Here is a 15,647-nt window from a genome sequence, read left to right as displayed (position 1 = left end):
AAGGTAACAAAAAAAGAATGTATGGGGATGACCGTCACTTACCAATACCTCGTTTGCTCAATCCACCATTGAAAGAAGGTTAAATACTGAGTCTGCTAACAAAGAGTGAGTAACAAATACTACCCTACTACTTATAGACACTCTCCACAGATTCAGAAGTGATTGCTGTCTTGTATTGTGTTCTGAGGGTGCATTTATATTAATGTGAAGGATCTTTGCGAAACCAGTGTGTCAGTCTGAAGGTTTTAAGGCAGTACAGTATAAGTCAGTGTTTCTCAGCTCAAGATGGACAGAGCCTAGTTTTTACAAAAGTATCACAACCCCCCCCCTCAGCAACTTTCTGCGCAAACTGGGGTCACGACTTCCTGACGAAGGAACAGTCATGTGGATCCTGTGGTTAAACCACTTGAGCATCCCGCAGGGGACATGTTAGTGTGCTATTGCAGCATTTAGTGCACTGCGTAGTGTACAGCGCAGTGTGTAATACAATGCACAAAATAGTGAACTATGCAGTGTGCGATATATTGTGTTATGCCGCATACAAAGGAATACGACACAGCAGTGGAATGCAGTCCAGTTAGTGCCACAAAGGGTGTTTAATGGATCAAGTTTGTCACAGTACTCCACACCCCCCACCCCATCCCTCTAGCATTACCAGATAGAGGGGCTGACCAGAGTTTCACTGAAACTAAGTCTGTCGGAGCAGTGAAAGGTCAATGTACATTTGAGAGAAGCTACAGTGAGAGAGGATATGTTAAGCTAGCCAGTGCACATGAGAGGCGTCCATTAAGGTAAACCGTACGTGGGAGAGGTTCCGTTACAGCCAGTCTATCAAAGCTTCTTCTTCTGTGGGTTAAAATTTAGCGAATCAGCATAACTTTTTCACTAGGTTCACAGATCCTTTGAATGTGTGATTCTGAGAAAATCTCCAGGAAAACGCTTAGATCTGGTGGGCAGATTAACGTAATGTTACATGACATCATATAATGACGGCCATCATGTAAGCAGTAGTCTTCATTTACATTGTATCTGTGCCACAAGACTAACCCTGGAAGCTTTAAAGATGACCTGGGGAGAGACTTACCAGATGCCCCTCAACGTCTACATCGCTGGGCTGGGAGTCGGCCTGTTCCTCTTCGTGCTGACCGTCATCTGCTGCTGCTGCTGTTTGTTCAGGTAATGAGGGTTCTGTGTGGGTGTCAGGACCTGGAACCCCGAACTGGAGCTGCAGTGCAGTGGATACAAGTCGTTTTTTCTATTTTGCAGGTTGAGACGATATAAAACAAGGGAGCACTATGAATACAACGAGGTAACATTTAAAATATCAAAAAAAAAATTAGAATTTTCAATTACCTCTCAGTTTCTCAAAGGCTGAAATGAATGTCAATAAAATGTCAAGAAAAAAACGTCTGTATGTGCCTCAGTCAACTTTCTGCATTGTGCTACTGGAATTTGTATAAACCACTGCATTTACCGCATACCATGCATTTACTGCACTCTGCTGTGTATCTTGTGCCTTGTATTTATTCTGTCTGCGCTGTGTCCTCGTTGTTAGTTGTCTATTGTCATGCTGTGTCCAACAGCAGGACGCTGAACCAACAAAAATTTCCACCAGCCTTGGTCATGTGGCAATAAAGACCCCAATTCTGGTGCCGGAAGACTCCGCTTCGCACGAAAAGGCTGTTACAGGCTGTTATTTCCCCCACAGGTGATTTTGAAACGAGTTGGAAAGAAGACTTTCCAAAGTCTCCTTGGAGTAAGTCTCACGCATCGTCCTCCTGTGACTGTTGTAACCGTACCCAAGGCCTTTGTAGTGGGATAGGGTGAGAGTCACTGGAGTTTCCGCTGAGTGACTGACGCTCCTGACACTCCTGATTTGCCCCTGCAGCAGATGTGTGCCGTTTGCTTGGAGGAGTTCCGCATGCGTGACCAGCTCGCGCTCTGCCCATGCTCTCACACCTTTCACACAAAGTGAGTACTCACCTCTGCTAGCCCACCAATAGTAAACGTGAAACTGTCCAGGTCAAAGGTCATATGTCAAAGGGAAGAGGCATTTTTAATGAGTGAATTGCTATATTTGAAATGGTTCTCTTGTTCATTCACTATTGCCCATATAGGAAAATATACATAGTTCACTCTATAGGAAAATAATGAAATTTAATGATTTCAGGCAGTAAAGACCATTGAAATTTCCAAGTAGCAAAACATAGCAACAAAATTAATTGAATGAGATACAGCAAATATGGATGTGCAAGCCTATAATTTAATTACAATGCATTTCCTTTACCTAATGCTTTTATCCAAAGCGATTTATAACATTAGAAAGGGTTACATTCTATGTACGCTACTTGGGATGTGAACCTATACCTTTGCCTTGTTAGCACAATGCTCTACTTGTTGAGTTACAGAAGTATTAAAACAAGCATCATTATTTGATTTTCAGATGGTAACTTCAGGCTTTACTGACCCTGCTATAATCATTATGTTATTTTTTTATTTTATGGTGGTGTTCATTGTAGCATGGTAACATTTATTGTCTAAAGAGCCCAAAGAGGAGTGGTTCTGTAGTGTAGTGGTTATCACGTCTGCTTTACACGCAGAAGGTCCTGGGTTCAAGCCCCAGTAGAACCAGCTTATTTTCTTGCTCCAATACTACTTACACTTGTACCTGCGTGTATATTAGAAGCTCAGCCTAGCTGCCCTTATGCCTAGTTGACTCATCAACAGCATGTACGGTTGAAATATGCTATTTGCCTCACAAGTATTTCACTTTAGACAAATGTCTGATAAATAAAATAAATCTAAATGACCCTAAGTGCACCTCGAGGTTATGCAAGTACTGTATTATCTAGTGAACAAGAAAGGAGATGGAGTGCTGTGACAGATGACCTGGCCCCCACAATCCCCTGTCCTGAACCCTATAGAGATGGTTTGGAATGAGTTGGATCAAAGTGTAAGAGCAAGATAGCCAACTTGTGGTCGGAACTTGTGCGAACTCCTTCAGGCCGGCTGGAGAAGCATTCCAGGTGGCTACATCTGGAAGCTGGTTGAAAGAACGGCAAGAGTCTGCAACGCTGTCATCCGAGCGAAAGGGGGCTATTTTGAACAATCTAAAATTTGAGAAATTTTTATGTTGAACACTTCTCTTGGTGAAATTTAGTATTTCTTCATTGCCTTGAGACCTTTTTCTATAAGGTGAATAACATCTAACAGAGACAAATGCATTAAAAGCAGGGGTGTCCAGACTTTTGACTGGTACTGTTAATGTTAAGTTGTGCTAATCCACAGGCCAATGCACAGGTTTGACCGATCTCTCTGCCTCCTCTTCCTTCCTATCCCCCACTCCATGCCTGGGAAGGTGTCTGCTGAAGTGGCTGGAGATACGTAGCCTTTGCCCGATGTGCAACAAACCTGTGTATAAGGTGCCACTCACCGGCCCACAGGATATCATCAACTTCCAGGTTCCCCAGGACCTGTGAGAGGGGAGTGCTGGTGGCTTACTGGAACCAACATGGCGAGCATCAAACCACCTTCCTAGAAGCCCAACCTCAGCCTCCTCCTTCTGGACCTCATGGATCCTGGTCTCAAAAGACATCGGAACTAAGCTGATCTGCATTCCGCTCTGCTTTCCTGAGGGAGCCTCATTAGGAAGAACCATCAGACAGGAGGCTGTGGTTCAGAGGCCTCCCAGTGAAGGAACCAGAGCCCCAGCCTTCATCCTGGAGGTTGACTCCATGCTCCCCGAGGTCATCAGCAACATCTCGGTCCTGAGGAGTTCTCTGCAGGTGTCAATACAAGGCAACAGAGGACCTGCTCCGAATGAAGCCCCCAGATGCAAAAGAACCTCAGTGTCCCACACAGTGAATATATCTACTACACAGGTGGAGTGGAGGGTGGAACGAGGCAACTTCATTAGCACCTCGGGGCGAAAGGAGAAACAAACTAAACAACATTCAAATTACAGTTTTGCTTTCTAAATTAAATACACAATAATGTAAACTGTCAGGATCATTGCTTTCAAACGCAGACCAACCTTGCTTTCTACTCAGATAATCACAGGTAGTAAAGGGCTTTGCCCCCTGACCTCAGCCCTCTTCCTAGACCTGCCAATTCCACACACATGGAGACATGGCGGAGCCTCGAACGCTGGTCCCAAAGGTATTAGGTGACAATGCTCACCACTGCACCACCATCCTTTCCTCAGGATGTGGAGGCAACAATCCAACACATTTTGTAATTGCACCAAAGTAAATGTATTTTTTTGTGAAAAGAGTCTGATGAGTAAACCTTTAGTTTATCTTCATATTCACTTGAGTATCAGTTGTTCCCACTTGACACCTATTAAGAATGAATTATGTAATAACACCACATTACATTATAACTCGACAGAATGTAACAAATTAGATGGTGATGATAATGGTAATAGGGTAATGTTACAATGTAAAACTAAAGTCCATAGATGTGTAACACTATCGAGTTATTACATAATGCGTTGTAACACGCCTGCATCATGCCTACAACAGGACATACTCAGAGGGTAAATTAACTATGGGCGATTCAGTGACACAAACACACCCAGCCAAGGAGGACATGCAAACTCTGTATACACACAGAGCCAGGGCAGGAACTGAACACTTCCTGGTTGCTTCCCATGATCCATTGCAGTCATACATCAAAACCTGTGCAGGCACACATGTGCTATGACAGAAACACCCTCTGTTGTAGCAAAAAATGATTTTCATGATTCACAATTACAGGATTCACAATTGCAGGAGGCATGTTTCACGTTCGTGCCTCTCTCTCTTCATGATGAAATTATCACAGTGATTCTCACCCATTTGAAAAGTACTTATGAGACCACACTTTACAATAAACAGATTTTCCTGTGAAAATTCATCAAAACAAAGATTACATTTCTGCGGCAAACATGATGCCATCTAGTGGCAGCAGACATACACAATCAACCACGCGTGATCCTTGCATTTCAAACATAAGGGGAAAAAGATAGAAAAAGGGTTCGTTCAACACTGCACTGGCAGTGACCAAGGTACTGGTTTCATAAACAGTGACGCTTCATAACGGGACAGGGGGAAGAGTCATTGGAGAGGGGGGTGAATTATTAAAAAAAAAAAAACAATACATACTGACAGGATCCAGTAGTGATACCTGTCAATTCAACCATTTTCTACAACTGCTTATCCAAAACAGACTCATGACAAGTCAGGATCTTATCCCAGAAATCACCCAGTATGGGACAGGGGACAACCAGGACGGGACACTGGTTAGTAACAGGATATGTGAAGGCAAAATTGTTACATAAATATGTAATTAGAAAACAGGAGAAAGCTGTACAATATCATATATAAAATAGTCTTTTTATATTACTCAATTTCAACTGGCATTTATGTAGACCAATCACAACTGGGCTCTCAGGGAATGACCAATCAGAAGCCCGCAGCACCAGTACAACCAGTACAACCTTTTGGCAATAGGCAACAAGTTTTCTTTCGCTGATTTATTAAAACAGTAACTAAGGAACCTTTTCAAAAGAGTGCGACGGTCTTTCATCCTTACAAAGGCAGGTTTGTTAATGTATTCAATGGCATGAAATGTCTGAGTCAACACTTCAACTGGCCTATCAGCTAAGCCGATGTACTAGAAGAAATCTACACAACTTAAAGCAATGTTTCTCAGTCCGATCCTTGGGAACCCCAGCTGGCCTGTTTTTACTCCCTCCAAGCTCCCTACCAGAAAAGGTGACGGTCCCCTGCAGGCCGGGCTGAGAAACACTGACTTAAGACACCAGCAGCAGATCCCATGGCGGCTGATTTTCGTTTTCTGCTTCAAACTGGATCTGCAGTCACGGCTGAAGCACGCTTCCTGATCAGCTTCTCTCTTCTGTCTGCTGTCGCATACAATCGTGTCGAGAGCCTTAAATCGAACAGCGCATACAAGCGTTCCTGTTAAAAATGTTTATTTCTATTTACATATTGCATAATGACTGAAATGCCGTGTGTTTGCGAGCCACACTGGGGAACGTGGGCCTCAGGCCTGGCAGTGACTGCAACCTAAACCGTCCGTTTGTGAGTTTATGAGGAGGAACCGACAGCCTCCCTGCGATTCCATGCCAGAGGAGGTGACTTTCGTGAAAGATCGGGACCTCAATCACATTTTTATCATATTAGCAAAGTTCTCAAGATGGGTCTGTCGCTACGCCGGACCCCCTGTCCGCCATGCCCCCAAGTCAGGGAAGCCTCAAGGTGCCCCCCCCCCCCCCCCTATGGGTTATACCCCCCAGCCGCCAGAAGCAGGTTCCGGCGAGTGAAGTGCAGGTGGATGACGGGTGTGGATTTGGACGTGTAGGTCCCCAGCTGCAGCTCCAGGGAATTCTCCGACAGGTGCACGTGACCGGTGGCGGCGGTGAAGTCGTCCGTCTCGATGTCGTCGAAGGCCTTCACCGCGTCCCAGAGGCGGACCGTGTTGTCCATGGAGCCTGGGGAGCAGGAAACAGAGGAGCAGCTGATTGGCCTTCGATCAGACAGACAGCAAGGGGGGGGGGGGTTTGACAAGTCAAACAGAGTCTAACACAGAAATGCTACAGGACAAGCCCAGTTAGTGCAGAAGTTCTAACTCTTTTTGGATAAAGAATTTTGGATAGCGATGGTGTAATGAGAGCTAATCCAGAAGCAGCAGTGGGCCGAACGGCTAATCGGCGGAGAGTGCGGCTGACCTGAAGCCAGTATCTCTCCATCTCGACTGAACTTGAGGGCGTAGATTGTGTCCGTGTGACCATTGAGCTCCTCGATCATCAGCCCCCGGCCGATGTCCCATAGGAGAACCCGGCCGTCAGTGGCCCCCGACGCCAGGAATTTCCCGTTGGGGGAGAAGGCCAGCGAGTGGATAGGTCCCTGGGGAAACAGTGACTATGTGGTAACTTTTGTGATGTTCACTGGGGGGGTCAAGGGGACACCTTCTGACCCATGACCTTGCCAGGTCCCCTTGTGGCATGCATACCTTGTGCCCCGTGAAGATGCGATTGCAGTTGCCGTTCAGGATGTCCCAGAGCCTGACGGTGCGGTCAGCTGACCCCGTGGCCAAGTAGTTGGAGTTGGGATGGAAGCGGGTACAGGTGATGTCGGCCAGGTGGCCCGCGAACATGCGCAGAGGCTGGTAGTGATCCGTGGCCCAGAGCCTTCAGACCGGAAAGGACAGACTTAGAAGCGATACCGTTCTGTATGGGGCTCACCATCCCCCCCTAATGGAATGACCCTGCTATTACCACTAACAAAATCATTCACAATTTTTTGTTATACGAATTTAGCTAATCGTAGCCACATTTGAACAGTATTTTAAGTATAGACATATAGTTTAACTATCTCGCCCAGCGGCATGACAGAAAAACATCTTGAGGGTCTTGAAATAGCCTTTAAATAAGTCTTCACATAATAGATAGAGACAGTACAGGGTCTTGAAATGTCATTAACCACTACGCTACCGGCCCAGTCACACAGGCTCACCGAGCAACACGGTCGTGGCCCCCGGACGTGAAGTAGTAGCCATGCGGGGAGAACTGCACATCCCACACGGGGTAGTTGTGTCCCTTGTAGCACACCAGGCAGGTGAAGGTCTGCAGGCTCCACAGCCTCACAGTACCATCCTCCGAGCAGGACAGCAGATAGTTCCTGAAAGAGCAGGCGGACATATCCAGACCGGATCCGGGGGTCTTTAAAACAAGCGACAATCATGGCTATATCAAAGCACAATTGACATAATAGGGAAGCCTATATTATTACTACTAAAACTAATACTATAATATAAACAAACATACAGTACAAAGCAAAGACAGCAGACAGTATAAATAATACTGTGCAGAAAATAGGCACGAATTATCATTAATATGAACAATAGTAGCAATGATATTTCAGAATGAATTACCTATCCGGGCTGAAGCTAATTCCATACACCGGACCGTTGTGTCCGTACAAGATCTTGGATTCGCTCGCTGTCTTTTCATCCATGATTCTTTCCAGGACGTCTTCCGACTCCTTATCGATCAAACTCAAGTCTACAGAGGGATACAACACATCCTCAAAATGTCTGCTGACCAGTCTAATGGTCTATAACTGGACATGTTTTTCAGCGATGTAGGGTACAGACAGTGGATAGAGACAGTAGAGAAGATCAAAAGTAGAGCAAACTGCAAGTAGTGCAAACTGAAAGAAAACTACAAATCAAATCAATCCCAACAATACTATAAAATTCAAACTGAAGGAAAAATTCGTATGAATATGGTTTGTGGGTTATAGTATGTGGATCCCAACATCTACACCAGCATATCTAGTCTTAATCCACATTGACCTTCTCCCTACTAGGGCCGGCAGCCTAATACAGCCTTTCTCAGGGTTCTTGCAGGTTTCATTAAGTTAAATTTAAGACCTTTTTAAGACCTTTTAAGACCATTATGAGTAAAATTTAAGACCAACACGATGCATTACTAGAAACATTAGAATTATACCAGAAATTCTCATATTTCATGTCACTCATATCCTTAGCCCAACATCCACATATCATATGTGTTTAATAATAATAAGTTCACATGTGTTTAAAGCATGTGGGAGTAGTATTTTAAGGCTTAAACTATAAAAAGGTTTATGTATATAGTCTTTCTATATCGCGGATTTTCACCTATCGCTGATGGGTCTGGAACGTAACTTCCGCGATAGGCGGGAAAGTAGAAATGTGTTTATTTTATGATAAGATAACGTGAGCCAACTGGCCAGTAGTTGCCTTTTAACTGAAAAAATTCACTCGTCAGAGAAAAAAGTTACTAACGCACTACATCAGAACACTTACATTGCAATAATGTATGGCATGAAATAAACTTGTAACTATATCATTCAGTAATACAAATAATAAAACAACATACCGTTCACATTGGCCTCAATAGCTAAGTTAGTATGGAAGATTATAAGCACAAAAATTCAAATGGAAATTCATTTTGCAATTGGCAATTCAATATTCAATCAGAGCATGCATTTGTCATTTCAATATTTAATCTGAGCATGTAATTTGAAAATATATCTTGCAATCGGCAATTCAATGTGCAAAGTGCTTATGCAATCCTTAATTCATTTCAAGATATTTTGAATAATAAATAGAATAACAAGGCACTGAATTGCATTGCGTATTGCCATGGGTTTTTTGCCACTTTATTCAAATGCAATGGCGTCCCCGGCAATTGCATTGCATGTTGGGGAAGAAAACTCAATTTGCAATTCCCAACTGTCAGACCGCTCATCAAGGCGGACCTTCATTAACGACGTCACTTCCTTGTTTAGGGCCTCACCAGCATTCAATGGACTTGTTCGTTTAGAGAGTAATAGCGACAGAAGAGCCTGTAGCAAGTATTTGTGCTTTAGCAGATGACATGGAAAACAATCGGGTATCAGCAATAGATGTGTTTGATAGGTTGCTTTTGCTCTCACAGAGGGTAGAGGAACTTTCCATCTTAACTGGACTTGACACGGGAAGGATGCAAACTAATCTAAGAGTGGGGAGACCCGCCATCGAGATACCTGTGGTGGCCATTGAGGGCTACCTCTATGGGCTGATATTTGTGCTACTAGAAACTGAATATGAATTGTGTATACTTGAATATGCAGTTGTCGCATTAAAAAAACTCAATCTGAGTTTATTAGTTTAATCTGAATTCAGTTCGCAAATTCAATTTCAACTTATTGAGGAAAAGTAATCGACCGCAGGTTCACAACGCAACTCATTTCCACGTTTAGGACAGTTCTGCAGGTCGGGGTAAAGTGGAGGCGTGTGCCGGGATGATATATCTTATGATATATATGAGAATAAGCTTTATATACACAAGCGACAGCATAAACATTAACCGTAGGTTTGGTTAGTATGGTAGTATATGTGGTTAAATGAACGATTTCTGGCACTGCTAGTTTATGTTAATATTAGTAGACTAACGCAAAACTAGCTAGGGATATGAATTTTACTTCTAGTTTAGTTTAAATTATGGGTTACCTGTTCATCTCATCTGGCTTTCTAGCAGTGTTTATGCTAAATATCTTTTAAAATATTCATCTCGCCGATATGAGGCGGAAGTCAGTATTAATTTCTAATATGCGACTATGGAATATTATTTAGCCCTTCATAATGCATAGGGAATGTAATGATTAGGACTCTATAAGAAGCTGATGTAAACTTTAGCGAGTGACTTTGTAACCTTCAGAGAATGCAGACCAGTTACTGATGTGCACAATGTGATGGAAAACAAGTATGAACCTTGTGTTGGCTAAGTTTCTGCATCTGTTAGCCATTTTGTTAGCCTTTGATGGATGAATATGTATTTTATTAGTGCTGCAGCTTATCGCTATGTTGAAGGACAAATATATTATTAACCCTTCCCGTGTCAAGTCCAGTTAAGATGGAAAGTTCCTCTACCCTCTGTGAGAGCAAAAGCAACCTATCAAACACATCTATTGCTGATACCCGATTGTTTTCCATGTCATCTGCTAAGGCACAAATACTTGCTACAGGCTCTTCTGTCGCTATTACTCTCTAAACGAACAAGTCCATTGAATGCTGGTGAGGCCCTAAACAAGGAAGTGACGTCGTTAATGAAGGTCCGCCTTGATGAGCGGTCTGACAGTTGGGAATTGCAAATTGAGTTTTCTTCCCCAACATGCAATGCAATTGCCGGGGACGCCATTGCATTTGAATAAAGTGGCAAAAAACCCATGGCAATACGCAATGCAATTCAGTGCCTTGTTATTCTATTTATTATTCAAAATATTTTGAAATGAATTAAGGATTGCATAAGCACTTTGCACATTGAATTGCCGATTGCAAGATATATTTTCAAATTACATGCTCAGATTAAATATTGAAATGACAAATGCATGCTCTGATTGAATATTGAATTGCCAATTGCAAAATGAATTTCCATTTGAATTTTTGTGCTTATAATCTTCCATAAGTTAGCGCTTGATTCCCCTGCACTTCCTGATGTGGCTGAGCGTGCACCTGACGTCAGTGGCTGAAAATGCACGTTCTGCAGCCAGACCCTTCTCAAACTGTTGTTTGTTTGCCTAGCTGCAGTGATCACGCAATGGGATTTGTAGTTTTATTACCACGCAGACACCGGTGCAGACCAGAAAACACAACCAACGGATTAGTTTTACAGCGTTTTACTATTTTATTTTCTGCGGACAACGCTTTTTGCGAATAAACGGAGGTAAGAATTTTAAGACTTGGGTAAATTAAATTTAATACCTAGGATGAAAATCTGGACATTTTTAAGACATTTTAAGGCCTTAAATTTAACTTTCTTAATTTTAGACTTTTTAAGACTTTTTAAGACCCCGCGGGAACCCTGCTTTCTGGTAGCTATAGCCACGCCCCTCTGCTCACGCCAATATTCCCTCCAAAAACTAACCAAAAGGATTGAAAATGAGGAAACTTTGGGTAAAGATGACAAATAGTACCTTCACGGTTGTTGTCGATTTTTGGGTATCTCCTGTGTGGTATAAACGACCTTCCTTCTCATCCCATCCTGTTAAGTGTATCCTGAATTTTTTTTCCCCCTTCTGACAATGATGAGAAGCTACGATGCCGTAGAAGCCCCCTCCCCCAGCCCTCTGCAGTGCCTCACCTGTTGCGGATTTGACCGCACGCAGCTTCCTGGGAGTGACGCTCCACACTCGTACGGTGGAGTCCGCGAAGCCGCCGGCGATCAGGCTGGAGTCGTCCGTGATATCCACAGCGGTCAGACCCTGCACAGCAGACCACAGTGCTAAGATTCTGCTATCACGGAATGAAGTGAGGCCATCATGCAGTGTCGCTGCTTGTGGTATAGACCATACACGATAAACACTAGTGCACTCCTATTGGGTAGTTAATGGCCTGTGTAGATTTACCTGGTAGGCGTTGAGAAAGGTGTAGAAGCAGATTGATGGCAGGTTGTCTGGGCCCAGTCGGATACGCTTGGTGGCCTCCTTCATATACATGATTTTATCCAGCTTGTCAGAATCCTTCAGCTCAGGAAGAGGAATCCTGGAAAAGAAAGGGAGCTTATTCCCAAACCAGGGAGGCGGGAAAATGCATCCCGATGTTACGGAATGCCCAGCAGGTAAGGGCAGGCCCGAAGCCCCGGCCAGTCCTTCCACGCCACCGCTGCCGTACCTGTTCTGCTGGGGCGCATTGGGATCCTGCTTCTTGCTCTTCGAGCCCATGCTGTCCTTTTTCGGTTTCTTCTTCTTGGGCTTCCCCTCCTCGTTCTCCGCCTCCTCGTCCTCGTCATCTAGGGGCACCTCGATCTCCGGTTCCTTCAGGAGTCCGTAGAACACCTGCGGACATGGGCACGGGGTAAGAAGTGGAGACTTGCAGAGGACCAACTAATCAGATATCTTGGTCCAGCTTACTCTAGTTCCCTTGACCCACCTCCTCTACAATCTGATTGGTTATCTCTCTGAACCAATCATGTCTTTCATTCTGCCCTCAGAACATTTCTGTGAAAAACTCCCACAAGCACATTTATTACTAATTCACTTTAAAGTGATGGTACATTTGGTATTGTATTTGTTGTACAATCTTGTTTACGTATTTCCCATATTTCCCAGTCAATCATATATTATACTGCCTTTTTTACACCTTCTGCTACGCTGAATTTTTACAAACCACTAACTTTTGGCCTTCAAAATAATCCCTGGTGATTATTATAACAATGTGGCATCATGTAGCCCTACCATCAGCCCTTTCTTGCACTCTCCTTTGGAGTTTACACAAACATACATTTGGGTGTACGTTTGTTCCATGATTGTATAATAACAAAGTTGAATTGAACCAAATACAAATATTCATGACTACATTTCCCAGAAATCTAAGCATTTCCGGTGACACAGGCAAATGATGTACTCAATCATTTCCTGTTATGTTGCAAGAGAAGTTCCCGAAGACCTCTGCACCTTGGCCTTGTTGGCTTCCCGCTTGGCCTCCCCCGCCAGACTCCCCGACATGCTGTCGATCTGGCTCTTGCTGCGTGGCATGCCGTCGAAGATGTCGATGTAGAGGTGCTCCTGGATGATGTTCCAGATCTGGTTGTTCTGGCGCTCCTGCAGGTGCCTCTTGAGCAGCTGGTACGAGTCCCGGGAGATGCGCAGCACGAACTTGCTGGTACGGAAGTCGAGGAGCGTCTCGTTGCCTCTCATGTGCTCCTTCTTGGACATCCCGGACAGCACCCGCAGATCATCCCGATAGTAACACTCCTGGTCTCCATGGAATCTAGTGGAGGGGAGGCAGGGTCAACTAAACAAACAAATCAAACCACTCCGAGTTTAAGTCGAGACAAACATCTAAGGGAACTACGCAGACTGATGTAAGCAGTCCACCTTGACCTTCTAGGACTTACTTTTCAAAGAATTCCTTTGCTTCTTGTTCATGGTTGTTGTACACGAGCTCCAGGTACATGTGGACAAACAGTGGGTAAAATAGCTGTGACAGTTCAGCTCTGTGACAGTCAAGAACCGACTCAATAAACTTCTTGAGTCCACTGTAGTACATCTGGTACAGTGCTGGGTCCCCCTGCTGGCTGTAGGCAGAAAGTACCACACTGACATCTGGTTGGTCCTCGCTTCCTTGGGCTACTGTAGCTGACAGATAACAACATACATGACAAATCTTCAATGGTTATACAGTCATATATCACACAGGGTTGTACCAGCACTAACTTTTGAAGTTAGGATTAAATATTACTGACTGCCACTGCCTACGACACTCCTTTGTACTGTATATTGAGATTTGATAACTGGGTAAAACGAATTAGACATTTTTCAAATGGCTTTTAATTATACTCCCGTTAGTGATAGCGCAGGCTGTGTTAGGCTAAGCTTCGGGAATCCAAAAGACGTTACCCATCTTCAGATACTCCACATTTTTAAAACCGTCTGTGTGACCAAGATATCTGATTGGTTGGTCCCACCTCCTCTAGAAGTTTCTTCTCTATCTATGTATGTGTGTGTGTGTAAACTATTAGACTACACGAACAGCATCGATTTCATTGTATTTCAGTGCAGCCTCGTTAAAAAAGATGTGATTGTTATTGTTGTGCATGATAAACAGTCCTGTGGGCGCTCTCGCAGGCTGCAATACCCCACACGGCGCCACTACCCCACCGCACATATCGCACAAGAACAACTTACCTTATAAACCCTCCAAATAACAAGTAAAAAATAAACAGCCTTTAAGTTTATTTTACTGTACCTTTACTAGGCGCCGGACCTGTTGCGATACCAGAGGCTCCCGTGGCGCTTGTCACTCGGCTGAAAAGCGACGCTGCCTCCCCGCCTTCATCCGCACTCGCCCCCCCTAACTCATCCCGGCCGCCCTCGGAGCCCTGCGCGTCATCCGACTCCTCCAGCAAGCCGGCCTCTCGGCGCAGGATATCGGCCGATTCCACCAGCTTGTTCCTCTTGAGGAACTGCAGCACGGCCAGGAGAGTCTGCTGGTCCTCCGACGCCGCCGCTTTCGAGGAGTTTGAGGCCCCAACGGACGCAGTCGAAACCGGAGAGGAGGGAAGCAGCCCCCCGACTGCAGCTGCATGGTTTCCCGTCGCATCGTTCAACGTTTCCGATTTAATTTCCTTTTCGCTCTCCGGTTCGATCTGACCATCCTGAACAGCCGCCATTTTCCCATGTTACGTTGCGGCTCTTTCAGTTCATGGATAGGCTGCCGCTGTTGCTTCTTCTTCGAAGGAAATGAAACAACTTGCGGCTCGTTACCGCCACCTATTGCATGGGAGTGTGTAAGATTCTTACCGCTTCGTTGAAGTTGCTTTAAAAACACTGCAAAGCTTCTTGATTTAATCTGTGAAGTATAGACATAATATATCGCTTAATATTGTTTTATTTCACATTTCATGACAACTGGGATATTTTGTAAATTCGAATTTTGCCCAAAGTGTGATCAGTGCTTGGTATGAGCATTCATGCGTTTCACCAGTAGATGGAGCCTTGGTCGAGGATTTATCGTATTAAAGTATATTTAAGATTGACATGACCCATCTATAATTCTGTTTGATGTTTTACTGTGGATAGTGGGTTCATTGAAATTAGTTTTATCACTGGCATTTTTTTATGTCTGCATCCTCTGACTGCTCACTTCCCGAGTAACTGTACACAGATAGATTAGATTAGATTAGATTAGATAGTACTTTATTAATCCCTCGGGAAGGTTCCTCCGGGAAATTTAGATGGGCGAGGTATGCCGCATACGTGCTTTTTGAGTAGGTTTGATATTTAAATTTCTGATAAAGAGCAAAGCCATTGTATTCCATAAAGTCTGGGGCACTGGCATCTACAAGGCACAGACTTTGGTTTAGAGTTGGGGGAGGCGCACTAGCCTTCACGTTTAGGGTGAAGGGGGTCACTCTGTCAGGTACACAGACGGGGTGTGGGATGGGGGGGTATTGCTAAGTGTACAGTCCAGGCTGCTGGGACTCATTGTTATTCTGCAATCCTTCTGCAGACACAGAGCCTTTCTGAGATCTTTGGATGTAAAAGAAATAAAAAAAAGTCTCGTATTTTGTTAGATTACTTATAGTTATAAGGTTAGGGCTGGGTAGGGGTTAAGGT

At 44.2% G+C, this 15,647-nt stretch overlaps 2 protein-coding genes and 1 non-coding gene across 4 annotated transcripts; 2 read left to right on the top strand and 1 right to left on the bottom strand.

Moving 5' to 3' along the window:
• The first annotated feature begins 1,050 nt into the window (after positions 1 to 1,050).
• Positions 1,051 to 4,303, top strand: LOC111858865 (RING finger protein 122-like). Its single transcript, XM_023841028.2, has 5 exons — positions 1,051 to 1,176; positions 1,267 to 1,309; positions 1,709 to 1,756; positions 1,889 to 1,971; positions 3,359 to 4,303. Exons 1-5 carry the CDS (start codon positions 1,064 to 1,066, stop codon positions 3,477 to 3,479), a joined length of 408 nt encoding a protein of 135 aa, XP_023696796.2. The 5' UTR covers positions 1,051 to 1,063; the 3' UTR covers positions 3,480 to 4,303.
• On the top strand, positions 2,559 to 2,631 carry trnav-uac (transfer RNA valine (anticodon UAC)). The gene has a single exon. It is a non-coding gene; the product is annotated as a tRNA-Val (tRNA).
• Positions 4,304 to 5,500: 1,197 nt separating the features above from the next.
• On the bottom strand, positions 5,501 to 14,767 carry taf5 (TAF5 RNA polymerase II, TATA box binding protein (TBP)-associated factor). Of its 2 annotated transcripts, none has more exons than XM_023840979.2 (11): positions 14,278 to 14,767; positions 13,427 to 13,667; positions 12,984 to 13,299; positions 12,202 to 12,365; positions 11,937 to 12,072; positions 11,672 to 11,792; positions 7,936 to 8,065; positions 7,518 to 7,682; positions 7,015 to 7,192; positions 6,731 to 6,908; positions 5,501 to 6,493 (listed from the first exon to the last, which is right to left on the bottom strand). In XM_023840979.2, exons 1-11 carry the CDS (start codon positions 14,699 to 14,701, stop codon positions 6,279 to 6,281), a joined length of 2,268 nt encoding a protein of 755 aa, XP_023696747.1. In that variant the 5' UTR covers positions 14,702 to 14,767; the 3' UTR covers positions 5,501 to 6,278. The 2 variants fall into 2 exon arrangements, with proteins under 2 accessions (XP_023696747.1, XP_023696756.1); XM_023840988.2 differs by having other exon boundaries at positions 13,427 to 13,661.
• Between the last annotated feature and the right edge of the window lie 880 nt (positions 14,768 to 15,647).

The sequence above is a fragment of the Paramormyrops kingsleyae genome, chromosome 3 (assembly GCF_048594095.1).
Source record: "Paramormyrops kingsleyae isolate MSU_618 chromosome 3, PKINGS_0.4, whole genome shotgun sequence".
Lineage (NCBI taxonomy): Eukaryota > Metazoa > Chordata > Actinopteri > Osteoglossiformes > Mormyridae > Paramormyrops > Paramormyrops kingsleyae.
Note: the sequence above shows the minus strand (reverse complement) of the source record. Positions and strands in the feature narration are given on the sequence as shown.

Excerpts from the sequence above, each read along its gene's own strand:
- LOC111858865 (XM_023841028.2), top strand. The coding sequence starts at position 1,064 with ATGACCTGGGGAGAGACTTACCAGATGCCCCTCAACGTCTACATCGCT. Across the intron at positions 1,177-1,266 it reads TGCTGCTGCTGTTTGTTCAG|GTTGAGACGATATAAAACAA; the intron begins GTAATGAGGGTT and ends TCTATTTTGCAG. Across the intron at positions 1,310-1,708 it reads AGCACTATGAATACAACGAG|GTGATTTTGAAACGAGTTGG; the intron begins GTAACATTTAAA and ends TTTCCCCCACAG.
- taf5 (XM_023840979.2), bottom strand. The coding sequence starts at position 14,701 with ATGGCGGCTGTTCAGGATGGTCAGATCGAACCGGAGAGCGAAAAGGAA. Across the intron at positions 13,668-14,277 it reads AGGTCCGGCGCCTAGTAAAG|CTACAGTAGCCCAAGGAAGC; the intron begins GTACAGTAAAAT and ends GTTATCTGTCAG. Across the intron at positions 8,066-11,671 it reads TGCGGTCAAATCCGCAACAG|ACTTGAGTTTGATCGATAAG; the intron begins GTGAGGCACTGC and ends ATCCCTCTGTAG.